General features: G+C 44.9%; 1 protein-coding gene across 1 annotated transcript in view; it reads left to right on the plus strand.

Annotated features, from left to right (window-relative positions):
- Positions 1-27,081, plus strand: part of LOC130274546 (collagen alpha-1(VI) chain-like) — a 133,656-nt gene that overhangs the window by 41,479 nt on the left and 65,096 nt on the right. Inside the window, exons 14-19 of the mRNA XM_056522987.1 lie at positions 534-587; positions 8,476-8,538; positions 8,683-8,745; positions 21,990-22,043; positions 23,688-23,723; positions 26,155-26,217. Of these exons, the coding sequence (XP_056378962.1) occupies positions 534-587; positions 8,476-8,538; positions 8,683-8,745; positions 21,990-22,043; positions 23,688-23,723; positions 26,155-26,217 (333 nt within the window). The remainder of the gene's footprint in view (positions 1-533; positions 588-8,475; positions 8,539-8,682; positions 8,746-21,989; positions 22,044-23,687; positions 23,724-26,154; positions 26,218-27,081) is intronic.

The following is a 27,081-nucleotide window of genomic DNA, read 5'->3' on the forward strand; positions in this document are numbered from 1 at the left end:
TGGACATCAGAATTCAGAAAGAAATTCAGAAAGAACTCCGACTGTAGCCTGCAACCTTTTTCCCACATAGCTTTTAAAGGAAATCTGTCATCAGTGTCACCTGCACTAACCTGTCAGTACAGATAGGTAGCGCAGGTAACACTGATGACAACAGTACATATCTTGTCTCGTTCTGTGCTGTCATTCTCCGGTAATCCTCTTCCGTATCTTCAGCTCCGGGCCCGGCTTGGAGCATGGACGGAGCTTAGTGACATCACCGCTGCTGTTTGCTGGTAGTGGGACCCAGCAGCGGTGACGTCACTAAGCCAGGGCTGAAGATACCGAAGAGGATTACCGGAGAATGATGGCATGGAATTGGACAAGGTAAGTACCATTGTCATCAGTGTCACCTGCCCTACCCGTCAGGTTACCGACAGGTTAGTGCAGGTGACACTGATGACAGATTTCTCTTAACATTGAAGCACATTTTTTATTTAACCATGTACTATACAAAAAGATGGTGTCTAAGCATATGTTCTCTTTGTCTTTTTTAGGGTGAACCTGGACTGACTGGGTTACCGGGATGCAAAGGTGAAGCTGGACCTGAAGTAAGATAATATGATCTACTATAAATGAATAATTCACAGTACACTATAAACACACCTATAACATCCTGCTGTTTAATCTAGCCCGCCGGAATTGATCAGAGCTCAGTGGTTCTGCCTCTATTGCCCATTCAGCACTTTTAAAGTCATATTCTTCCCGCTTATTAGGGCAGAAGCCATTTTCTGCAGGTCGCAGAGCTTGTATAGTGTTGTTGCTGAGTCCAGACTATAGTCTCCTTGTTTGAGTCAGCGTCCAAACAATGAGGGAATATGGTTTCTTGTAGATAAATATAAGAATGAAGACATTTCAACAAAACACACTGTGTGTTATACAAGGAAAAATGTACACCCAAGATAAAAAAATTTAAAAAAAACTCACGGATAAAGCCTGTAACCAAAAAGTGTGTTCTTCCAAAAACTCAGAAAAAATAAAAGTACTGTAAAATTAACTTTTATTGATATCTTCTAAAATATAGTAATGGTAGTGATATAGTAAATACCTCACCAGATAAAAGTTACTGGGTAAGGCCAGAATCTTGTTCCCATCTAATTTTTATTTCTGGAAAAACTTGAGTACAATGTTGTGCTGTTTTATCTGGTGAGGTATTTACTATATCACTATCATTGCTGTATTTTAGAAGACATCAATAAAAGTTCATTTTTTTTCTCGGTTTCCAGAAGAACACACTTTTTGGTTAAATGAGGACATTTCCTATAGCTATTACTATGTGGCGTGACTTTTATTTTGATTATTGCTAAATGACTGGTGCTTATAATGGGTCGCCTAATACATTGTGGGTGGCTACAAAGCAGACAAATATAAAAGGTCACATAAAATCCAGATCTAACACAGTAAAGATTGTTGTCTACATTCCTGGTGCCTAAGGCAGTGAACGGGTTAATGTCTGTATGCTTGCTGGTCTAGGGCAGTGAATAACAATGACTGTATTACCAGGTGGTCTATAGTAGTAAAGGTGTCAGCATATCTGGTGATCTGTGGCAGTCAGTGTTTTATTGTCAGCATACCTGGTAGAGTAAGATAATGAATGGGTTAATGTAAGGATCCTAGGTAGTGTAGAACAGTGAAGGCATTAAAGTCAGTGTACCTGGTAATATAGGATAGTAAGGATCATCCCTTGGGGTTGAGGTCAATGAAAAAGGTTAATGTCACTACAGCGGGTGGTAGAAGTGTTAGTTCCAGTATTCCTGGTTGTCTAGGGCAGTGGTTCACAACCTTTTTTTGCCCGAGTACCCCTTGGCAGCCCATTTTTAACAATCCCCCCAGATCCCCTGCTCCTCACCCTATCTCCCTAGGCCCCCTGCTCCTCTCCTTATCTCCCCAATTCCTCTGCTCCTCTCCCTATCTCCTTAGGCCCCCTGCTCCTCTCCTTATCTCCCCAGGTCCTCTGCTCCTCTCACTATCTCCTTAGGCCCCCTGCTCCTCTCCTTATCTCCTCAGGTCCTCTGCTCCTCTCCATATCTCCTTAGGCCCCCTGCTCCTCTCCTTATCTCCCCAGGTCCTCTGCTCCTCTCCCTATCTCCCTAGGCCCCCTGCTCCTCTCCTTATCTCCCCAGGTCCTCTGCTCCTCTCCCTATCTCCTTAGGCCCCCTGCTCCTCTCCTTATCTCCCCAGGTCCTCTGCTCCTCTCCCTATCTCCTTAGGCCCCCTGCTCCTCTCCTTATCTCCCCAGGTCCTCTGCTCCTCTCCCTATCTCCTTAGGCCCCCTGCTCCTCTCCTTATCTCCCCAGGTCCTCTGCTCCTCTCCCTATCTCCTTAGGCCCCCTGCTCCTCTCCTTATCTCCCCAGGTCCTCTGCTCCTCTCCATATCTCCTTAGGCCCCCTGCTCCTCTCCTTATCTCCCCAGGTCCTCTGCTCCTCTCCCTATCTCCCTAGGCCCCCTGCTCCTCTCCTTATCTCCCCAGGTCCTCTGCTCCTCTCCCTATCTCCTTAGGCCCCCTGCTCCTCTCCTTATCTCCCCAGGTCCTCTGCTCCACTCCCTATCTCCTTAGGCCCCCTGCTCCTCTCCTTATCTCCTTATCTGGAGAGCTTCAGCATTATGGGAGTTGTAGTTTTGTAACAGCTGGAGCCTCAAATTGGGGTACAGTGTCATCCATTATTACTGTAGAAGTGAAGAGAGATCTAATGGGACAGTCAAGAGAATACACAAACATAAAATGACTCACAGGAGACATCTTCTCTGTTGTCTTTTCTTTTCTTCTTCATCTGGTTCAGACGCCATGTCTTCTTCCAGCTCCATCTCCCTCTGTAAAGTTCAACGCCTGGACATCATTGGTTCCTCACTTTGCCAGCCGATCCTCATCCTCTGTATAAAGACAACAATCATTATAACCCTTCAAGAGACTGTGCTTCCTAACTATAATACTGCAAAACCCTGTGAACCCTGTATATTATACTGCCAAACCCTGTGTACTCTGTATATTATACTGCCAAACATCATGCCTTTTAAAAATAATACTACCACACACTGTGTCTTCCGTAGTGTGCACAGAGCAGCAGCATCCCATTGAAATAAGCAATATTCTGCAGGCGGAAGTTGGTAGTGTGGACGAGCCCTAATTCCTCCAGACCCCTCTGCCCCCAAGACCCCTAAGTCCTTCTCCAGACTCCCCTAAGGCTAGGTTTCCCCCTTTTTTTTACTTTCAAAAACACAGAAAAACTGCTACTGATTTTTCCTGTGTTATGGTAATTTTTTGGCATTTTTTTCTTGTGCTTTTGCCTTCTCTGGAAACTTAGCCTTAGTCCTCCCCTTGTCCTTAAAGGGGTACTCCACCCCTAGACATCTTATCCCCTATCCAAAGGATAGGGGATAAGATGTCTGATCGCGGAGGTCTCGCCACTGGGGACCCCCGTAATATAGCGTGCAGCACCCACCTGTATCTGCTTCCGGCAGTGCTGGAGGTTCTGGCTCCTGACCACGGGAACGGAAGATCGTGATGTCACGACTCCGCCCCCGTGTGACGTCACGCCCGCCCCCTCAATGCAAGTCTATGGGAGGGGGCGTTACAGTTCCCCCACAGTAGGTTGCAGTTCCCCCGCTTTAGTTTGTAGTCCCCTCACATTATGTTGACAGTGTCCCCCACAGACATTCAGCCTCCAGCCATATACAGTGTATGGCTGGAGACTAAATGTCTGTTTACTGCCCCACTTCAGTGCTCCGACCACCGCTCCTCTGGTCCGGGGTCATGATCTACTGCTATGGCTGAGGGGCCATAGCAGTAGGTCCCGGGACCGGAGGAGCGGTGAACAAAGCACTGAAGATGACGTGTAGGTAACTTACTATGCGTGCATCCTCGCTGCTGACGGGACGTCAGTGATGTCCCTGTGTGCGCCACCTCCTGGCGGCCCCTGCATTTTTAAAGTTAACGCGGGGCCGCAGAAAGGTAACCGGGACATCCTTGTGTCCCGAAAAGATCTTTCAGGACACAGGGATGTCCTGCTGAATGTGAGGGGGGGAGGGGAAATGACAGTATTTATATGCATATAACACGCACTGGCATATAACAAGTACCCTCATTTTCACAGGAAAATTTGAGGGGGAGAAAATAAATGTAAAATAAATGACTTGGAAGCTCTGAACTATATGCCTCATCATCCCCCCAACTTTGATTCCCTTGATCCTCAGTTTGCCCCCCTCCTTCCTCCCCCTTTTATCAGCCCCTGTGCCATATTTACCCCCCCCCGCCTCCTTTCCCGTGTTTTCCCCTGCTCATCATTCCCCCCCTGCTCATCATTCCCCCCCTGCTCATCATTCCCCCCCTGCTCATCATTCCACCCCCCTGCTCATCATTCCACCCCCCTGCTCATCATTCCCCCCCCCTGCTCATCATTACCCCCCCACTGCTCATCATTACCCCCCCGCTCATCATTACCCCCCCAGCTCATCATTACCCCCCCTGCTCATCATTACCCCCCCTGCGGATCATTACCCCCCCTGCACTCATAATCCTACCCTGCTCATTGCTCCCCCCCTCCTCTCCCCCCCTCCTCCTCCTTTATCTATTTTTCATATTTCCTTACCTGGCCGCGCTCGGCAGGCTCAGGTGATGCGTCTTGTGGGCTGTGATGAGTGACGTCACTCCTCATTTCCTGCAGTGCTGGGGTGTAATGAAGAAAACTGTGCCCTGTAGCGGCCGAGGCTGCAGGAAATGATGAGTGACGTCCCTGACGCCGTTCAGAGGAGCCGCAGGAGACGTCACTCGTCACAGCCCACAAGACCAGACGCATTACCTGAGCCTGCCGAGTGCGGAAATATGTAAGGAAATATGAAAAATAGAAAAAGCAGGAGGAGTCCGGGCCCACAGGAGCCGCCGCTGGTCACTGTTTTAAAGTGGCCGCGGCCGGGCTAGTACTGATCTTTAACAAGCAGCTGCGGTCCCCCCGATCTGCTACTGAGCAGCCCGCAGGGATGTCCCGAATGTGACGGGGCCCCCTGCGGGCACGGGGCCCGGAGCAGGTGCTCCATGAGCGCCAATGATGATCCGGCCCTGTTCGTGCTAACAGTCTATGAAGAGAGGGAAGGAGCTGCACTCACTTTACTTCATAGATGTGAGTAATGGCTGCCATCACCAGTCAGGACTGACCTCTTATGCCGGGTTTCAACAAACATGCTGATGTCTGGCATTAACCCTTTAAATCTTTTGATCAAAATCAATAGTGGGATCTAAAAGTATTAAAATACTGATGCTGATTTTTCAAGGGAGCTGATCGGGACCTCTGCATCATGATCGCGGGGTCCTAATTAGCTGACATGACAGATGAAGGTCCCTCTCCTGCTTCTGTGCCATTGGAGCCATGCTCTCAGCATACAGACAGTCTCAACAGCCTGTATAAGCAGAGTGCCGATAACACTGACCAATGCTGTCCTATGATTGCATAATATAGTCCCCTAAGGGGACTACAAAATAGTGGGAGAATTTTTTCTTTTCATAACAAATGTGAATAAGCCCCTCCTCTAATAAAAGTTTAAATCACCCCCCTGTTCCTACTTTTCAAATAAAATAATGTAAAAAAATAAAAAATAAACAGACACATATTTGGTATCACTGCATGCAGAAATGTCCGAACTTTCAAAATATAATGTTGGTGAAAAAGTGTGGTGAATGATAGAAAAAAAAAAATCAAAAAGTCCCATCAAAACCAAAATAGTACTGAGAAAAATTACACATCATGGTACTAAAAATGACCCCTCAAACAGCCCTAACTTTTCCTTAAAGTGTACCTTTCTTTAACAGAAACTTTTTATATCATGTAGATAATATACATTGATAAAAAAAAATTGGTACATATAATACTGTAACTGCAGCTATTGCCTGAATGTCTTTATGAGGAGTCCAAATACAGTAGGTGAGGGCTGGACAAGCAGAGCTCTGTGCAGGCTCCTGGCTTCTCAATCATCCTGCTGGGTGAGCCAGGAGAGCCTCACTGCACACAGCCCTGCTTGTCCTCAGTACACAGAGCTCTGCTTGTCCGCAATGCACAGAGCCCTGCTTGTCCGCAGCTCACAGACCCCTGCTTGTCCTCACTGTACACCTCCCTGCTTGTCCTCACTGCACAGAGCCCTGTTTGTCCTCAGTGCAGAGCCCTGCTTGTTCTCAGTGCATAGAGCCCTGCTTGTCCTCACTGCACAGAGCCCTGCTTGTTCTCAGTGCACAGAGCCCTGCTTGTCTTCAGTGCACAGAGCCCTGCTTGCCCGCACTGCGCAGAGCCCTGCTTGTCCTCACTGCACAGAGCCCTGCTTCTCCCCACTGCACAGATCCTGCTTGTCCTTGGTGTACAGAGCCCTGCTTGTCCCCCAACACTTCCTTTATTTGCTTTCCTCACAGGGACACACAGGCAATAGCTGTAGGGACAAAAACATCCACATTTTTAACCAATGTATATTACAAATATACATATTATGGTATTATCTACATTATACTAAAAGTTTACGACAGGTACACTTTAAAAGTTGTAATCGTATTGACCCAAAAAAATAAAGATAACTATCGTTATTACTTCACCATAAAATAAAACAAAAGGTGAATTGCAAAGAATAATTGATTGTGTGTAAAAAAGAAGCCCTCATATGGCCTTGTGGATGGAAAAATAAAATAGTTATGTCACTTAAAAGGGGAGAAGGAATAGAACTAAGCACACAAATGGAAATTAGCCCAGTCGTTTAGACTAAAACATAATGCGTCATAACAGGGTTAAGAATTATCTTCTGTTTTTAACATAGATAAATGTTTCGATGTATATGTGATCACTAAATACTCGGAAAAATGTTACCTCTTGTTTAGATGTGATGTGAGATTAGTGTATTAAGGGTTATTATGCTTTCTCTCCCTCTTGTAAGTGGAGTAATAGATTATTGCTATAATTTAATGAAACACAGTAAAAGATATATATTTGGCTCCCACATATATTTCCATTTCCAAATGAAACACATGAAATTTATATTGACCAATCACAAGAGTAAGAATAAAACAGTGTCTGCACAAGAAACATGAGATGGTCTTACATCTGGATAAATACTTTTAACAGAGCAATTTACAGGGTACTGAAAAGAAATCAGTAACTTGATAGTTCCTTTGTTTATTCTTAGATTCTTTATTTAGTCTCACGGGTAATATAACAGTAAATGTGTTTTATCGTAGCCATAAAATATTCTGTAATTTTCTACGGCATTTTGTTAGGTCCACTAAACAATGCTTACATCAAATATCATATTTTGTTTATCTCAAGACATTCTGAATTACTCAACGCATGGACTAAAAAAGATATTGAAGCTGTATGCAGCATTAGTGTGGCCTAACTCACACAGCATGCTATAGATTTAATAGGTTAGCTGAGGGGCGATCAGAAATCCAATAACATACAACTGTATAATATTACAGGTGCTAACTTGAATTGAGATCAGTAAAGTTCTTGAATGGGCATTTCCACTGCAGGTATTCATGGCACATCCACAGGTGCTTCCTATTATTACTCCTACTCAAGCCAAAGTGGCGAGCTGGCTGCACATGTGCTTGGTTCTGACCATTGAAGTCTATAGTAGTCCTGTTTAAAGGGTTGACCACTAATGCAAGGACTGCACTTCCTACAAAACATACTGTAACTATTAAAGGAGAACTCCATAAATAGCTGATCGGGGCTTGGGGGTTCGACCACTGGGACCGAAATCTCTGGAACGGAACCCTGCTCTCAATGAGAAGCGTGTGCTGCAGATGATACATGCTCCATTCATTTCTATGGGAGCATCAAAAAGACCCCAGTACAGCACTTGGGCATCACCGGTGCTCCCATAGACACGCTCCTTCACTGACAGCCAAGGTCCCATTCTGGAGATTGCGGGGGATCCCAGCGGTTGGACCCCCTGCGGCCAGTACTGTGGATAGAGGATAAGTTAGTTTTGGCTGGAGTTCCCCTTTAAATACTGTGATGTATGTCGTGATTTCATTTTTATCATGATATACTGATATACAGTATATATATATATATATATATATATATACACATATATATTTAATTAAAATCACTTGAGCCTTAAGTCTTACTTTAAGTCAGTGACCTTCAATTACCTGGTTGTTCCTGTGTGGCACTGGTCATGGAAATCCTACATGGAGTTATTATACTGTATAACAGAGGGTACTTTAACACTTTTCACAAGTACAGATACTGTTGCTAGATAGATGTAATACATATTTACTTTATATACCTAACTTTATTAATGTAAAAGGGAGTATGAAATCATTTCTATATTCTGAAATTTACTAGACTGTATTTACATTGATTCTGATTTAGTGACTTTATGTGCCTTCCTACTCATCAATATAGAAGTATGGGTAAAGTCTTTAATGTATATTGATTATGCTTTATATCTGTGTTTAGGGAATGCCAGGATCTGTAGGCCAGAAAGGAGATCCAGGTCCCTATGGAGCAACGGGCAAGAAGGTATTAAGTCCTAAAAAAGAAAAGGGCTATGTGAATGATCCACATAAAATAAGCACCATGACTCAGAGATCGGGAAAGCCTGTCTACACATCTTATATCTCATAATACATAATTTTTTGTCTTCTACATGATACCATAATATAGGGTGATCAAGGCGTTGTTGGAACCGAAGGGTTACCTGGAGTCACAGGAGTCACAGGATCTAAAGTAAGTTAGTCTCTTTTCATTCTCAACCACTTAGCAGCATCTGGCAGTGAACTAATCTGATTATCAGAAAATACATTGCTCAAAAAAAGAAATGGACCACTAAGATAACACATCCTAGATTGGAATGAGTGAACTAACCGTATGAAATACTTTTGTCTTTACATAGTTGAATGTGCTGACAACAAACTCACACAAAAATGATCAATGGAAATCAAATTGATCAACCCATGGAGGTCTGGATATGGAGTCACACTCAAAATCAAAGAGGAAAACCACACTACAGGCTAATCCAACTTTGATGTAATGTCCTTAAAACAAATTGAAATGAGGCTCAGTAGTGAGTGTGGCCTCCACGTGCCCATATGACCTCCCTACAATGCCTGGGCATGCTCCTGGTGAGGTGGCGGATATTCTCCTGAGGGATGTCCTCCCAGACCTGGACTAAAGCATCCAGCAACTCCTGGACAGTCTGTGGTGAAATGTGGCAATGGTGGATGGAGCGAGGCATGATGTCCCAGATGTGTTCAATCGGATCCAGTTCTGGGGAACGGGCGGGCCAGTCCATAGCATCAATGCCTTCCTCTTGCAGGAACTGCTGACACACTCCAGCCACATGAGATCTATCATTGTCTTGCATTAGGAGGAAACCAGGGCCAACTGCACCAGCATATGTTCTCACAGGGGGTCTGAGGATCTCATCATGATACCTCATGGCAGTCAGGCTACCTCTGGCAAGCACACGGAGGGCTGTGCAGCCCCCCAAAGAAATGCTACCCCACACCATTACTGACCCACTGCCAAACCGGTCATGCTGGATGATGTTGCAGGCAGCAGAATGTTCTCCACGGCGTCTCCAGACTCTGTTACAACTGTGACATGTGCTCAGTGTGAACCTGCTTTCATTTTTGAAGAGCACAGGGCGCCAGTGGCAAATTTGCCAATCTTGGTGTTCTCTGACAAATGCCAAACGTCCTTCCCTCATGGAGTCTGTTTCTGACCGTTTGAGTGGACACATGCACATTTGTTGGAGGTCATTTTGCAGGGCTCTGGCAGTGTTTCTCCTGCTCCTCTTTGCACAAAGTTGGAGGTAGCGGTCCTGCTGCTGGGATGTTGCCCTCCTACAGTCTCCCACACATCTCCTGATGTACTGGCCTGTCTCATGGTAGCACCTTCATGCTCTGTAATCTACGCTGACAGACACAGCAAACCTTCTTGCCACAACTCGCATTGATGTGCCATCCTGGATGAGCTGCACTACCTGAGCCACTTGTGTGCGTTGTAGACTCCTTCTCATGCTACCACTAGAGTGAAAGAACCGCCAGCATTCAAAAGTGACAAAAACATCAGCCAGGAAGCATAGGAACAGAGAAGTGGTCCGTGGTCACCACCTGCAGAACCACTCCTTTATTGGGGGTGTCTTGCTAATATAATTTCCACCTGTTGTCTGTTCCATTTGCACAACATTATGTGAAATCAGTGTTGCTTCCTGAGTGGACAGTTTTATCTCATAGAAGTGTGATTGACTTGGAGTTACATTGTGTTGTTTAAGTGTTCCCTTTATTTTTTTGAGCAGTGTACAGTTACTTTATTCCCACACATGGAAACTGTTTCCAGGGTATTTCCAAAAGTAATAAATTGCTAAACAGCTTGGAAAGTAAGGATGTATTAAGTTTCAGTAGTAACTCAGTTTTTCACTTTTTGCAAGAATATCTTAGATTTATTCTTTGAACTCAATGGTAGGGAACAGTCATGCATATACTACAGTCATATACTTTATATTATTTGTAGTCAGGGCTCCCCGTACCCAGATAGTAATTCTAACCTCTACACCCTGACTAACCAAGTGGCTTGAATTGTGCCTTAACCGCTGCGAAGGGTAAATGCCTTAAGGGGCAAAAACACAAACAAGAAATGTAGTTAAAAAACGCATTTATTTAAACCAGTTACAATACCAGCGTTTCAAAAGCTCGTGATATTTCTAATTTTGGGAATGGAACATAACGGTTAAAACAAGATTATTGCCAGCGACCCAGCTTTCTGATGACACGTGACGGAACTTTGTGCCTAAGGCAGCTACTATGCGGAACGAGTGACTTGTAATACAGGCTGGATTCACCCCTAAATTAGATGCCAACATACGAATATGTCAAAGAAACTGGTTAGTAGTTAAAGCGGAAGAAGGAAAAGATAACAAAGGATCATTAAGATTTCTCTCAGCTAGCGCTAATGAGAGGTCGTGTAAAACTAGCACAGGACACGAAGTGTGTTTGGTAGGGAAATAACTTATTTCTACGGGAGATAATAACAGTACAAAATGATCACCTTTCCATGACAGGTGTTTCCGTTTCAGGACTGTATTACTGTTGTTCATTCTGGTAAATTCTAGACATGTGCAGAACCAAAAATTTTGTTTTTCTCGTTGTTCGTTTTCGCTTTTTTTTTAATTTTCAGTTCTGTGAATATTCGGAATGCTGTGCATTCGTCATGCATCCGCAAATTTTTTTTTTTGTTTTCGGATGCATTCGTTTAAAAAACAGATGCATTCGTTGGAAACAACGAATGCATTCGTTAATTCAGATTTTTGGTTCTGCACATGTCTAGTGATCCCTCAACATACGATGGTAATTCATATGTTGAGGGATTCGTGCAATGTAAAAAAGTGAAGTCCTACTCACCTGTCCCCGCTGCTCCCGATGGTGTCCCCGGGCCTCCGCTGGGCTCTCCTAGTCCTTTTCGGTACTCCGCTGGGCTCTGCTGGGCTCTCCTGGTCTTCTCCGGGCCTCCGTTGTCTGCCGCAAGGCCTTACTGGGCCTCCGTAGCGACGTCATCACGTCGCTGCCGCACGCCGTTCCTATTGGATGACGGGACGGCGTGCGCGACGGCGTCATGACGACGTCAGAGGGAGACTCGTATGAAGGCCCCGGACCAGCCCAGGACCCACCGGAGGAAGGCCCGGAGCAGCGCGGAAAGGTGAGTGAACCTGCCCGGGCTGCTTCAACTGCTATCCGGCAGCAGCTTAAGCATTATGCGCTGCCGGATAGCAGTTGATGCATGGCCCCGACATTTGGTATACTGATAACGAATGAATTCGTTGTTCGTTAACATGCATATTCATTATGCGTTAGTTAACGAATGCATTCGTTAAAGGAGTACTATGATACAGAAAAAAATGTCACCATCGCATAGGTTCTTTAAATACCTCTCAATAGAGTTGCTGATCTCCTGAATCGGTCCGGCAGTTCTCCCGCTGCAGCCCGCGGTAATTTGGCTTACTTCCGGGTACTGTACGTCTGAATCTGACGTCAGCAATCACGTTACCCAGAATTCATTGCGCCTATCCTTTTGCCCACAAGCCCTCCCTCACTCTTTCTCCCCACCCCTAATAATATTCATCACTACGCCCCTCTCTGCCTCCTCCAATAATGTAACAATTGCTGCAGCCAGATCACGCTGGCTACAGCTATGTGAGGCTGGGTTCACACTACGTTTTTCAACTAAGGTTCCCGCATACGTTTTCTATCAAAAACCGTATGGGGAAAAAAACGGATGGAACAGTATGGGAAAAAGTAAACCGTATGGGTTTTTAAACAGTATACTGTTTTTAAAAGTGCATACTGTTCCGTCCGTTTTTGTAGAAAAAAAACCCATACGTTTTTGAAAATTTTGTCCATTTTTAATGGGAGGGGTCTTGGGTGGGGACTTTAGGATTCAAATGCGCATGTGCAAAGTAAAAACGTATACGTTTTTCCCGTATGGAACCGTATATATGTGCGTTTCCCATTGACGTCCATGTTAAAAAAAACGTATGCAGTTGCAGTACGGTTTTTAAACCGGAGTCAAAACCGTGGTTGACCACGATTTTGTCTCCGGTTTAAAAACCGTACTGCAACCGCATACTGTTCAGTACCGTACTGAAACCGCATGAATATTCAACTGGGGGAGTGACCGAATCGCATTTGTGGGGCCGGCTAAATGCGGGGAGGAACAAAGGATTGATGACGTTTCGTTTCAAAGATGGCTGCGGACGGCCAGATAGTGCAGAACGAAAGTCATCATTCACTGGGTGAGGCTGCACTTCCGGTTTGGCTAGAAAACATGGATTCATTCATGGAATGCTACTGAGGTAATTGACAAAATTATATAACTTGGGGAATCAGTGATAATGGCAGGTAAAAGTTTTGGTTAAGAGTACTCCTTTAACTGCATATTCGTATTGGTATGCTTTTTTAGGATTTAGTAAAAAATTTTTTGTGCATTCTTTTCGTATCGAACATCCGAAAACGGGAAAATTCGTTTCGTTCCGTGTTCATTACGAAACGAATTGCACATGTCTAGTAAATTCGCTAGGTCTGAGAAAACCGTAAAAGCCCAGGTATAAGGCCGCTTTGATGATGAGACTTAGGAATTTCCCAAACAGAGCTCTATCGAGCATGTTAGACACTTCTCTGAAAACTCGCCTAGATAAGGGCATTCTGCGTGGTATTACACGAACACTAGATTTGGATATACCTTTTTAGGGCTGCTTTGATGGTATAGACAGAGCAAATAGAAACCATGCCAGAATTTTCTAGTGCTAGGAAATGTTGGATCTCCGCTAAATATAGTTTTATGGTGCTATGGGATAACTTTAGTTATGAGTAGCAGATCCCAATAAAAGATAACATATACTCAATGAAACTGAAACCTGCTCTCAGAAATTAAGTCTGAAAATCCAAAAAGATATTTCAAGCAGCTGTGTAACTCCTTGTTGTATTAACAGACAAGGACGCCTTGATCAGGTTACGTGCCGTGTTAAGGAAGCTATTTAGTCCATGAATACCGATGTGTGAGGAGAGACTGGAGTGCCTATAGTGTCGGCTTCTGGCATAACTTGGAAGAAGAGTGACAGTTTATTGCGCGAAAGGGCATCGGCTGCAACATTTTGAACACCGCTGATATGGGAGCAAACATAACGGAAATTATGTAGTAATGACAACTGAACGAGGCATCTGGCGAGTGACATGACATGCAGAGATCTAGAGCTACCTTTTAATAATATGTCAACGGGGGGGCTTTGTTGTCAGGAACGAAAACCTTGTTCTTTTTAGACCAGTACCTACCCCAAACAAAAGCTGCTGCCACTATGGAGTATAGTTCAAATAGGGCAGAGGACTGACTGAAACCTGGGATCTGATTAACAGTGGAAGGCCAGGGGCCTGCCAGCCAATGAGACCCGTATATAGTGGCAAACCCAACCTGAGACGAGGCATCCGAAAAAATTATGGGAGATTCACAGACGGAATGAAAAAGGAAATTCCATTCCAACTGTTAAGTAATTGACTCCACGTGATGAGATCAGCCATGGCCTGATCATCTAGATTTATGATACTCTCTTGCTGTGGGGCTGAAGGCAAGTAAATCTAGTAAGCGAGAAATAAAGGATCTGCCTTGAGGAATAATCCTCATCGCAAAGTATAGCATGCCCAATAACAATTGTAGACCTTTCTTAGTGATGACCCGTGATCTAGTACAATCAGTGATCACTTGTCTAATCCTTGCTAACTTCTGTTCTGGCAGTTTAGCTATCACGTTTTTCGGAATCTAGTACTATCCCCAAGAAAGTGAGCACTGTGGCTGGACCCTTAACTTTGTTTGGGGAGACTGGTACGGCCAAGGATTTAAAATATGTTAGCAAAGAATGTAAATCCTGTTGACTACCATCGGAACTTTCTGTAAGAAGAAAGTCATCCAGGTAGTGGATAACATGTTGGCAACCTGCTAATGATTCCAAGATCCAGTTCAGGGTAGAGGAAAATCTGTCGAAAAGCCAGGGGCTACTCTTTGAGCGGAAGGTCAATCTGGTAGCAAAATAGCACTGTTGTTTCCATTTGATGCCGGGCCAGCACCATAGCTCTGGCATGATGGGTAACAACTTGAAAGCATCAGAAATGTCATCTTGCAACAGATAAGAGCCTCGCCCTGACTGCATGATGACGGCAATGGCCTGATCGATTGACACATGTTTCATGGACACATCCTCTGATGGAATTAACGAGTTTAAGCTTGGAATATTACTGGAATGTGGATCAGATCGTATATCAGCCTTTTCTTATTGCTGAATTTGCCCAAGACAATCCAGATAGGACTATCTCTCCATGATTCGAAGGTGGTGTCGTGAAAGGACCTAGCAAAAATTCCTTGTCAACTTCCGTATGGAGTATCGTGTTTACAGTTAGCGGATCATGTACAGCCGACAAGAGATTATTGCACTTGTAAGACCTATCGAGAAGTGCCACTAAACCTGTGTGAAACCCTTCTGAAAACCCAGAAAGCAAGAATTGTACAAAAACCTGGTCATGATGCGACTGAAACCTGCTATTAAATAATCCACATCGATAACAATCAAGTAGGGTTTGTTAGCTTTTTGTGGGCAAGCAACTTTCGGGTGAGCTCTGTAACAGTTAACACAAATGTGCAGCAAACGGCATTGACTATAATGGCATGCAGAAAATTTTTTATTGCTGCATATTTGGAATTTACCCAAATAACATATGGCCCTACCTAGCTTATCTACCCCACCTGACTGTATAGTAGAACTAGAACCTAGCACAGAAGTGGTTCTCATCTGCCCTGGCTCGGACAAATTGGTCGACATGTGACACCAATCTGATGTGTGCGAGACTGGCAGATTGAGTACGTAGGCGCCTTGAGACCAGCAAAGTGTCTACAGAACAACTCGGTGTCCATACTTGACCAATTTGTGGTGTACTGAAACCGAGTTAAAGCTATGGCTGCCTTGGCCGAAAACAACCTGTGGTAATCATAGAAGGCCGTGCCTGGATATTTATGAGCTAAATCGGTAACATGATACAGATAGAAGTCTAATTCTTCTCTTCTATCAGGCCAGACAGTGCAGATAACGTCTCTAAAGAGGCAAAATGCAAGAATAAATTCTGTGATGGAAAGTTTTCTTATTCAGCCTTGCATCTCTTCTTCTGAGGATAACGGATACTTCATCTCATGCTTTGACTTTGTTTTCGTTTAAGTCTTGAGTAGCGATAAGGAGAGATGCAAGGTTGGCCTCCCTACCTTCAATGATATCTTTCTTTAAGATTGCTGGAATGAAATGTGCCGGATTTATGGTTGGGGGTAACTATAGAGGTACCTGAAATACTAGATCGTGACGTGGATGTCATCAGGATATCTGGAAGTGTCACAGCTTCTGGAGGTTTGTCTCTGGCCTCCACTTACTCCAGCCTAGTGTGAATATCTGGGACAGAGTTCGTGAGGTTATTAAGCATAGCATGTAGCTAGGAGTAAGAGAAATCTGCATTGTATTACTGGATGGATCCTAGTGGTTAGGACCTGCTGTCTCAGAAATTAAGAGTCTATATAATTCAGCTTTCCTGGCTGTAGCCGGAAACGGGATACCCTTCTTCGTAAGTTTGGAGGTGAGTTTGGGAATAGTCCAACCACGTAATGAATGTATATGTTACGCCTAGCGCTCCGGGTCCCCGCTCCTCCCCGGAGCGCGTACGGCGTCTCTCTCTCCGCAGCGCCCCGGTCGGTCCCGCTGACCGGGAGCGCTGCCCTGTCCTGGCCGTTGGGGATGCGATTCGCACAGCGGGACGCGCCCGCTCGCGAATCGCATCCCAGGTCACTTACCCGTTCCCGTCTCCTGCTGTCATGTGCTGGCGCGCGCGGCTCCGCTCTCTAGGGCGCGCGCGCGCCAGCTCCCTGAGATTTAAAGGGCCAGTGCACCAATGATTGGTGCCTGGCCCAATTAGCTTAATTGGCTCCCACCTGGTCCCTGACTATATCTATCCTCCTCCCTTGCACTTCCTTGCCGGATCTTGTTGCACTTGTGCCTAGAGAAAGCGTTTTGTGTGTTTAAAGCCTGTGTACCAGAACTTCTGCTATCTCCCCTGACTACGAACCTTGCCGCCTGCCCCCGACCTTCTGCTACGTCCGACTCTGCTTCTGCCTACTCCTTTGTACCTCGCCTATCTTCAGCAGCCAGAGAGGTGAGCCGTTGCTAGTGGTTACGACCTGGTCACTACCGCCGCAGCAAGACCATCCCGCTTTGCGGCGGGCTCTGGTGAAAACCAGTAGTGTCTTAGAACCGGTCCACTAGCACGGTCCTCGCTATCCCTCTCTGGCACAGAGGATCCACCTCCTGCCAGCCGGCATCGTGACAGTAGATCCGGCCATGGATCCCGCTGAAGTTCCTCTGCCAGTTGTCGCTGACCTCCCTACGCTGGTCGCCCAGCAAGCTCGTCAGATCGCCCAACAAGATCACCAGCTGTCGTATTTGACCACCATGACACAGCAACTCCAGTCACAACTACAGCAGATTCAGTCTCAGCTACAGCAGCAACAACCATCTCCTCAGCCAGCTCCTGCACCTCCTCCGCAGCGAGTGGCCGCTCCTGGTCTACGCCTATCCTTGCCGGATAAATTTGATGGGGACTCTAAGTTTTGCCGTGGCTTTCTTTCCCAATGTTCTCTGCATCTGGAGATGATGTCGGACCTGTTTCCCACCGAAAGGTCTAAGGTGGCTTTCGTAGTCAGCCTTCTGTCTGGAAAAGCCCTGTCTTGGGCCACACCGCTCTGGGACCGCAATGACCCCGTCACTGCCTCCGTACACTCCTTCTTCTCGGAAATCCGAAGTGTCTTTGAGGAACCTGCCCGAGCCTCTTCTGCTGAGACTGCCCTGTTGAACCTGGTCCAGGGTAATTCTTCCGTTGGCGAGTATGCCGTACAATTCCGTACTCTTGCTTCAGAATTATCCTGGAACAATGAGGCCCTCTGCGCGACCTTCAAAAAAGGCCTATCCAGCAACATTAAAGATGTTCTGGCCGCACGAGAAATGCCTGCTAATCTTCATGAACTTATTCATCTAGCCACTCGCATTGACATGCGTTTTTCTGAGAGGCATCAAGAGCTCCGCCAGGAAAAAGACTTTGATCTCTGGACACCTCTCCCACAGTCTCCACTGCAATCTGCGCCTAGGCCTCCCGCCGAGGAGGCCATGCAAGTGGATCGGTCTCGCCTGACCCTGGAAGAGAGGAATCGCCGTAAGGAAGAGAATCTTTGCCTGTACTGTGCCAGTACTGAACATTTTTTGGTGGATTGCCCAATCCGTCCTCCACGTCTGGGAAACGCACGCTCGCACCCAGCTCTCGTGGGTGTGGCGTCTCTTGATGCTAAGTCGGCTTCTCCACGTCTCACGGTGCCTGTTCGGATTTCTGCTTCAGCCAGCTCTTCTCTCTCAGCCGTGGCCTGCCTGGACTCTGGAGCTTCTGGGAATTTTATTCGGGAGTCCTTAGTGAATAAATTCCGCATTCCGGTGACCCGTCTTGTCAAGCCACTCCACGTTTCCGCGGTCAACGGAGCCAAGTTGGATTGCACCATACGTTTCCGCACGGAGCCCCTTCTTATGAGCATCGGATCTCATCATGAGAGGATTGAACTTTTGGTCCTCCCCAATTGCACCTCGGAAATTCTCCTTGGACTTCCCTGGCTTCAACTTCATTCCCCTACCCTGGATTGGTCCACTGGGGAGATCAAGAGTTGGGGGTCCTCTTGTTCCAAGAACTGTCTAAAACCGGTTCCCAGTACTCCCTGCCGTGATCCTGTGGTTCCTCCTGTATCCGGTCCCCCTAAGGTCATTAAGGACTCTGCCTGCCACAGGAAATGCCCCTCCCCCCCTCCCAGTTCCATCAGGCAAGCTTCTGTGTCCCCTCATGGCCCTCGTCCTGGTGTCACACTGCCCCGTGCCAAGTCTCGCCCTCTGCCCTCCCTCCCCATCCCTACTCCTGCTGTTCCGCCTGCTGTTGAGGAATCCCTCCATCCTTTCCCGGTGTCCTCATCCCAGGGGAGGCAGTTACCAGACAAAGGGAAGGGGAGACCTAAGGGGGGGGGTACTGTTACGCCTAGCGCTCCGGGTCCCCGCTCCTCCCCGGAGCGCGTACGGCGTCTCTCTCTCCGCAGCGCCCCGGTCGGTCCCGCTGACCGGGAGCGCTGCCCTGTCCTGGCCGTTGGGGATGCGATTCGCACAGCGGGACGCGCCCGCTCGCGAATCGCATCCCAGGTCACTTACCCGTTCCCGTCTCCTGCTGTCATGTGCTGGCGCGCGCGGCTCCGCTCTCTAGGGCGCGCGCGCGCCAGCTCCCTGAGATTTAAAGGGCCAGTGCACCAATGATTGGTGCCTGGCCCAATTAGCTTAATTGGCTCCCACCTGGTCCCTGACTATATCTATCCTCCTCCCTTGCACTTCCTTGCCGGATCTTGTTGCACTTGTGCCTAGAGAAAGCGTTTTGTGTGTTTAAAGCCTGTGTACCAGAACTTCTGCTATCTCCCCTGACTACGAACCTTGCCGCCTGCCCCCGACCTTCTGCTACGTCCGACTCTGCTTCTGCCTACTCCTTTGTACCTCGCCTATCTTCAGCAGCCAGAGAGGTGAGCCGTTGCTAGTGGTTACGACCTGGTCACTACCGCCGCAGCAAGACCATCCCGCTTTGCGGCGGGCTCTGGTGAAAACCAGTAGTGTCTTAGAACCGGTCCACTAGCACGGTCCTCGCTATCCCTCTCTGGCACAGAGGATCCACCTCCTGCCAGCCGGCATCGTGACAGTATACTACCACTCTCTGATAGCTTAGAGGTATTTTCCAACTCGGAGGCAAGTGACATGATAACTGTGAAAAATTTGAACTAAATCAGAAATTATGACTAATGCCACAACCCCGTACTTGCGGGGATACCTGTCTGACTGAAACTATAGCGACTCCCACGCTCACCTATAAGTTGATGATGGATTGTACTAACGGAAGAAGGACCTGTTACTCCTGACCAGAAATGACTAACTGCTATACCCACCTAAGGAACAAAACATGAAACTACCTACTGGGACTGTCAATAGGAAAACCATAACTAAAAATGCTTACTGTTAGCCCAGATGTGGATTCCTAGCAGATGCAAATGAGGATGAGGCACTGAAACGTGAGCCTGCGACAATGATTTTGATGGAATGAGATATTCATGCGCGTGTATGAGACTAACTATCATTATCGACTGAGTCTAACAATGAGAACAATCGAGGAGACTGCTAGTATATGGATACAGGTGGAAAGTAGACTGAATGGATAGGAGAAAAGCGTGTAAGCCACCACCAAGGTAGAGAGAAATGAACTTACGGTGATATGGATTTTATCAGTGACCTAGTAAACATCTGACCCCCGTCCTAATTCGTTATCAAAATGCATGCACCACAGTAAATCAAACGGAGCCATGTCAGTTGTAAATACTTCTAGCTTTATTTGGCAGTCGTCCAGGTTATATAGACATTGCAATTAGCATAAATTCCCACCCTCACTAGGGAGGTGTTTTTAGCCTTGGCATACCATATAAAGTATGGTCTTTTTGTTAGATTTCTTGGAAGGCTTTTAGGTGTTGGCTAGGACAGGAAATTCCTTACACAAAGGGACGGAGAGACAATGAGCAGAGTAGCATGGAGGATGGGCCTTGTCAAATAGTCTTTTTATACTGTGTATATATATATATATATATATATAAGTGATTGTATCGTGACCTGAGAACGTGACAGGTAATAAAAAACACATGCGGCTTACCCTTCAAGCCGAAGAACTGAAAGGCAATCAACTAAAAACTCAACAAGGTTCAATCGCTCATGAACGCTGAACTGCTGCTATCTTCACCAGCTTCAGTAACCTTAAATGTGAAATAAATACTTTATTAACACAAAGCCTTTTCGTTTAACATAATCTAATGTCTAATTGATATCGTATCATAAGTGAAACATAACATGACCTTAGAACGTGACAGGTACAGAATGAAAAACGGGAGGCTTACCGTCCAAGCCGTAGAACCAGATGGCAACCAGCTAAGATCATAAGGGAAATTCAAATGTTTATGAAAGCTGAACTACTGTAATCTTCAATCGTTTAAGTAACCTTAAATAAATACATAAATCATTTCAGGCACACCTAAATGTATGTAGCTAAACGTGAGCTAATTGTGACTGACCGTGTATCGTAAGTGATCATAACGAGACCTGAGGACATGATGGTACAAGGAGTATATTGTAGTGCTAACCCTCCTACAGAGAGTTAGATGAAAATTGATTAAAGCGATAAAGCGATTAAAGGAAGTCCTTTAAAGTGGTACTCTGGTGAAAAACATTTTTTTTTTCATCAAGCTAAACAGATTTGTAAATTACTCAAGCTTAATCCTTCCAGTACTTATCAGCTGCTGTATGTTCCATAGCAAGTTAAGTTCTATGTTGTTGTTCTTTTCAGTCTGACCACAGTGCTCCCTGTGACACATCTGTCCATGTCAGGAACTGTCTAGAGCAGGATAGGTTTGCTATGGGGATTTGCTCCTCCTCCTGATACGGCCAGAGGTGTCAACAGAGAGCACTGTAGTCAGACTGAAAAAAAAACAACTCAACTTCCTCTGGAGCATACAGCAGCTGATTAGTACTGGAAGGGTTAAGATTTTTTAACGGAAGTAATTTGCAAATCTTTCTGGCACCAGTTGATTTGAAAAATATTGTTTTCCACCAAAGTACCCCTTTAACGGCACTTAAATAAATTGGAAAAAAATGTAATCCGATTAAAGGAGTTATGCAGTAATTTTTTTTTTTGTTATTGTGCTACTTTCCCCAGCCTGCTTAATTGAATAAAAAAAAAACTTTAACTCACCTTCCTCACCTCCTCATAGCGTCCCGTATTAGGACGCCCCGTCTCCTGCCCGTCTCTGCTGACATTCTACTTCCCCAGAGCTTGCCAGAGCTGCAGGCAGGACGTCACAGCGCCATTCAGCCAATCACTGGCCACAGGTATGTCCCGACTCAGCCAGTGAAGGGAGGGAAAAAGGTAAGTTACAGATATTATTGTTTCATTAGGCATGCTGGGGACAGAAGTGCAATAATAAATTTCACCAGATAACCCCTTCAAGCCATACTATAAGTGAGTTGTTGTTCGGGCAATGTAAACTCTGTAAAAAAATAAATAAATATGAAAGACAATTTTTTTGGTTAATTTGTCTATCTTACCTAACCCTGGAATAAAAAGTAATCAAAACATCCTATTGACCCCAAAATGATACAAAAGAAGCCCTAATACAGCTCTATAATTGGAAAATTTAAAAAAATGCAGTACTAAAAAGCAAACATGTACCAGAATATATTGAAAGATGGCATTCAAACATTATGATACTAGTTAACCTCTTCCTGTATCATTTAGGGAACACAAGGACCTATGGGTCTGAAAGGAAACAAGGGAGAAAGAGGGGAAGAGGTAAGTTTAATAGAATAAGATAGCCATATGCCAAGCCACGTTTTCTTAAATGTTTGTTTTTGTGTAAAAGCTTAATTGTACTGTGTGCATTATATGTCCTAAAAAAATGTATATGAATATTTTTCAAAACTCTTCTAACATTTTAGGATGGAAAATAAATTGTATGCATAACATTTTTTTATCCTTTCCACCTGCAGCAGCATTCTAACCCAAAGCAGTGCAGTTAGTGCACGACCTCCCCATCATTTTACATGAGTATGAGTTGAAGTTAAAGGGGTACTCCGCCTGTAGACATCTTATCCCCTATCCGGGATCTCGGCTGCAGCACCCACCTGTTGCAGCTTCCGGAAACGCTGGAGACTTCGGCTCCCGAGCATGGTGATGTGAGATCGTGACGTCACGACTCCGCCCATGTGTGACCTCACGGCCCGCCCCTCAATGCAAGTCTATGGGATGTGGCGTGACAGCCGTCATGCCCCCTTCCATAGACTTTCATTGAGGGGGCGGGGCGTGACGTCACACGGGGCAGAGTTGAGACGTCACTTTCTCCCGTCACCGTGGTCGTGAGGCGTTAGGATGAGAGCCTCCATCGCTACCGAAAGCCGCAACAGGTGGGTGCTGCAGCGGAGATCCTGGGGGTCCCCAGCGGCGGGACCCCTGCAATCTGACATCTTATCCCCTATCCTTAGGGGATAAGATGTCTAGGGGCGGAGTACCCGTTTAAGGCCAGTCAAGGCCATAAAGCAGCCCTGGCTCACAAACATTTTCAAATATTTACATATATAGTATATTATGGCTGCAGGAAGAAGAAGCCCCTGACGCTGACACAGGTGTGTACATTCTGGAATTAAAGTATAGTGACGTCATGCCCAGCCCCCTCAATGCAAGCCTATGGGAGGGGGCGTGACGGGCGATGTCACAAGGGGGCGGGGCTGTGATGCCACGATACTCCGGCCCCTGTATTATGAGTCATCAGACATGGAGTGATCTTCGCTCCATGCAGCTGATGACAAGTGGGTGCTGCAGGAGAGATTGCGGGGGTCCTCAGCGGGGGGACCCCCGCCATCAGACATCTAATCCCCTATCCTTTGGATAGGGGATAAGATGTCTAGGGGCAGAATTCCCCTTTAAGGCCAAGGTGACTGAGCTCCAAATCACCTTAAGTCTCTGCAAGCATGGCTAGTCCAGGTCTCCTTTTCTCATCCTTTCATTTTTATTGCCTGAGTTTATGACTGATGGTGTCCTGGGTCCTGATCAGAGGCATCCTGTCAGCTCATCAGTTTACAATGCAGGCCTCAATAAAACTTTACTATACACAAATACACATGAACACACAAAATACATAAGGACTGAATCCACACTCAGACCTTGGGACTAATACTGCCATTACCCATTATCATTGGAATACCCTTGTATTGCTGAAGGAAGGGAGGGAGGTAGTAAGCAAGGAAGGAAGGAATTTTTGTTATTATTGGAAGAAATTAAATATATTTCATAATTGATGGTCATTACAATTAATCCTAATGAGAAGTGTGAGTGCTCACATAAATACTTAAAAGACTAAGCAATATAAAAGTAATATTGTGACTTTACAATCATTCAATCTGAAATATGATCATATTGTATAATATTCTTACTCTACAGGGTGACCTCGGAAAGCGTGGCTTTAATGGAAAAAAGGTGGGATGAAATATACAAGTAAATTTCATTAATTTGTAACATTTTATATAGAACATTTATTTTACACATCCAGCATTAGACTTTACTATGGTCATATTCTTTGGCAACAGAAGAGCCTGCAGCACATTTTGCTGCATTGTGGCTTGGAAATGCATCACATACTTTTTCAATCATAAGTAATGCAAGAATTGTTTTGTAACTGTGATGCATCCAGATTGTGTGTTTTCAACCTCACAGAGACATCTGGACATATATCTAGATTTAAAAACCAAAAGAGTCTAAGGTTCGGTTTATTCAGTGTTTTTTCAGGCATATTTCAGTCATAAAAATGTGTCTGAAATAATGTGTGCCTTTTTTAACGTTTAATGTGCTTTATGTAAGTCTATGGGAAAGTGGTTGTTTGTACACACAATATGTAAAAATACAGCCGCATTTTTACAGCTGCATAAATAATATTATGTCACTGGTTAACACGGCTGTATTTTTACAAATGTGTGCACAGCCAACCACTTTCCCATAGACTTACATATAGCAATTTAAAGGAGTAGTCTAGTGCAGACTCCTTCATGACCGGACTGAAAAAAATGAAATTAAACCATCACTCACCTTCCTGCATTCCCGCGGAGAGCCGCTACAGCTGATCAGTCCTGTCCGTCTTCTTCCTTCTTCCATGTGCACGGATCGCCACATGGCACTCGATGTCCCGCCTAGGCCGGTGATAGGTTGACCGCCGTGTGACGATCCATGCACACGGAAGAAGGAAGAAGACGGACCGGAGGACCGATCAGCTGTAACGGCGCTACGTGGGAACGCAGGAAGGTGAGTGATAGTTTATTTGCTTTTTTTTTTTTTTTCAGCCCGGGCCCAATAGAGGAGAAGTAGTCTGCATTAGACTTGTCCTTTAATGTTGAAAATGCAGATGGGATGTTGCAGGCACATTTTTTAGAAATGAAATACACCTGAAAAAAAAACACTGTGTGAACATAACTTAAGGCTAAGTTTCCATTTTTTTTTTCTGGCAGTTTTTGGATATCTGCCACTGCAGTTTTTTAGCCAAAGTCAGAAGTGGATCCATAAGGGAGGAGAAGTGTAAGTCCTTCCTTTATATGTCCTATTCCTTTTGAATACACTTCTGGTTTTGGGTCAAAAACTGCAGCGGCAGTATTCCAAAAACTGCCAGAAAAAAAACAAGTGGAAACTTAGCCTTAGGGTGAAGCCGCACGATTAGGCTGTATTGCGTTTGCTGTGCAGTTGTGTTGCAGTTGGCTGCAGGTCAGTATCAGCCGCCCCTGGGATCTCTGCTCGGAATATTTTTAGGGCAGAGTCCAGAGAGCGAACCAGGCCTAACTGCTCCTTAAATGCTGCTGTTATCTTGCAATTTTTTAATACTTGCCAGTTGTTACTGTGTAGCAAGCTTGGTGTACTTCAGGAGTCATTCAGGCTGCTATCACATATTTTTTCAAGTTTTTTCGGGAAACTACCATTGCAGTCTATGAGCCAAAACCATGAGTGGATTGAAAAGAAATGGGAAATATAAAGGAAAGACTTATACTTCTCCTTCCTGTTGGATCCACTTGTGACTTTTTGTTTGTTTTGTAAATCTGATTTTATTAAAATTTTTGGTAAAAGGTACCAACAAACAAAGAGCATATTTTGCAAATGCCACGCAGGGCAATCGAAGTCAGACATTTACTAGGAAAGAATAATTCAAGTAAAAAAGGATTTTCGGCGCAGGGCCACTAAAGTGCAATAAAACTGCCATGTGTGACAGCAGCCCTCATATGGAACTTGTTCATTACTTACTATGGGAAACTGGTGTAATGCAGTTACAAACAACAATGCAGCTGCAACCTGATCACTTGGTTCCCCCCTTAAAGGGGTACTCCGGTAGAAAACATTTCTTGGTGCTAGAAAGTTAAACAGATGTGTTGTTTACTTCTATTTAAAAATCTTAATCCTTCCAGTACTTATCAGCTGCTGTATGCTCCAGAGGAAGTTCTTTCCTTTTTGTCCACAGTGCTCTCTTCTGACGTCTCTGTTCATATAAGGGACTGTCCAGAGCAGGAGCAAATCCCCATAGCAAACCTCTCCTGCTCTGGACAATTCCTGACATGGACAGAGGTGTCAGCAGAGAGCACTGTGGACAGACAGAAAATAAATTCAAAAGGAAAATAACTTCCTCTGTATAATACAGCAGCTGATAAGAACTGGAAGGATTAGGGTTTTTTAATTAAAAGTAATTGAAAAATCTATTTACCTTTCTGGCACCAGTTGATTAAAAAAAAAAAAAATGTTTTCCACCGGAGTACCCCTTCAAGTTCTACCAGAAGTTTCTAGTATCTGAAATTTATGTTAACACAAATCGTTTTTTTATGTGTGTATATCACATTATATTGCCTATACATTATTACACAGATACAATATATTTTAGGGTGAAAAAGGAGAGCAAGGTATAAGAGGTCCACCTGGAAATAGAGGAGCACGAGGTGAGAAGGTAATAATGGTCTGTTTGTTGTATTAAGAAAATACAATACAATACAATATATATATGTTACAGTTAAAACTAGTTTTTAAGTTAAAACTGGTTTTCCCTAGTGAAAACTAATTTTGACTACATAAATGCCTTTGTAAAAACTAGTATTGACTGCTTTTCCCGAGTGAAAACTAGTTTTGACGGAATGCCTTTGTGAAAACTAGAATTTATGTTTTTTTCCAGTTAAAACCATTTTTTACTGAACGTCTTTGTTGAAACACCAGTTTTTACTAAATGCCTTCTTACAAACTAGAATATTTACTAAAGGCCTTTGTACAAACTCTAATTCTTACTAAATGCTTTCGTAAAAACTAGAATTTACTGCTAATCAAAAAAACAATGTCAATTGAAACTGGTTTAAAGTAGAGAAAAAAGTTTTAACAAAGTGACTCAGTTCAAACTGTTTCTGTAGAGGTCAGAGTTCCTCTAGCTTACACATGGTGCTTGAGATCAAAGTTCATCTAGCTCACACGTGCAAAGTTCCTCTAGCTCACACGTGGTGATTCTTATTGGTTGTGCGACGTCACCTGACTCGTTTTGAGTTGACCACGCCGCCTCCGCATTCCCGTGTACCCCTCTGCTAAGCACGCTCATGCAGGTTGACCATGCTGTCTCCATGTAACCATGTACCACCTCCGCTAAGCATGTTCGTGCGGGCTGATCACGTCACCCTTGCATACCTGTGTACCCCTCTGCTAAGCACCCAAACAAAACTTTTGATATGCAGTACATCTTGGCAAAACAAGTTTTTCTAATATACAATATATATATATTTTTTAAATGCACATTTTATTAACCCCTTAAGGACCAAGGGCGTACAGGTAC

The sequence above is a fragment of the Hyla sarda genome, chromosome 5, assembly GCF_029499605.1.
Source record: "Hyla sarda isolate aHylSar1 chromosome 5, aHylSar1.hap1, whole genome shotgun sequence".
NCBI classification, from domain to species: domain Eukaryota; kingdom Metazoa; phylum Chordata; class Amphibia; order Anura; family Hylidae; genus Hyla; species Hyla sarda.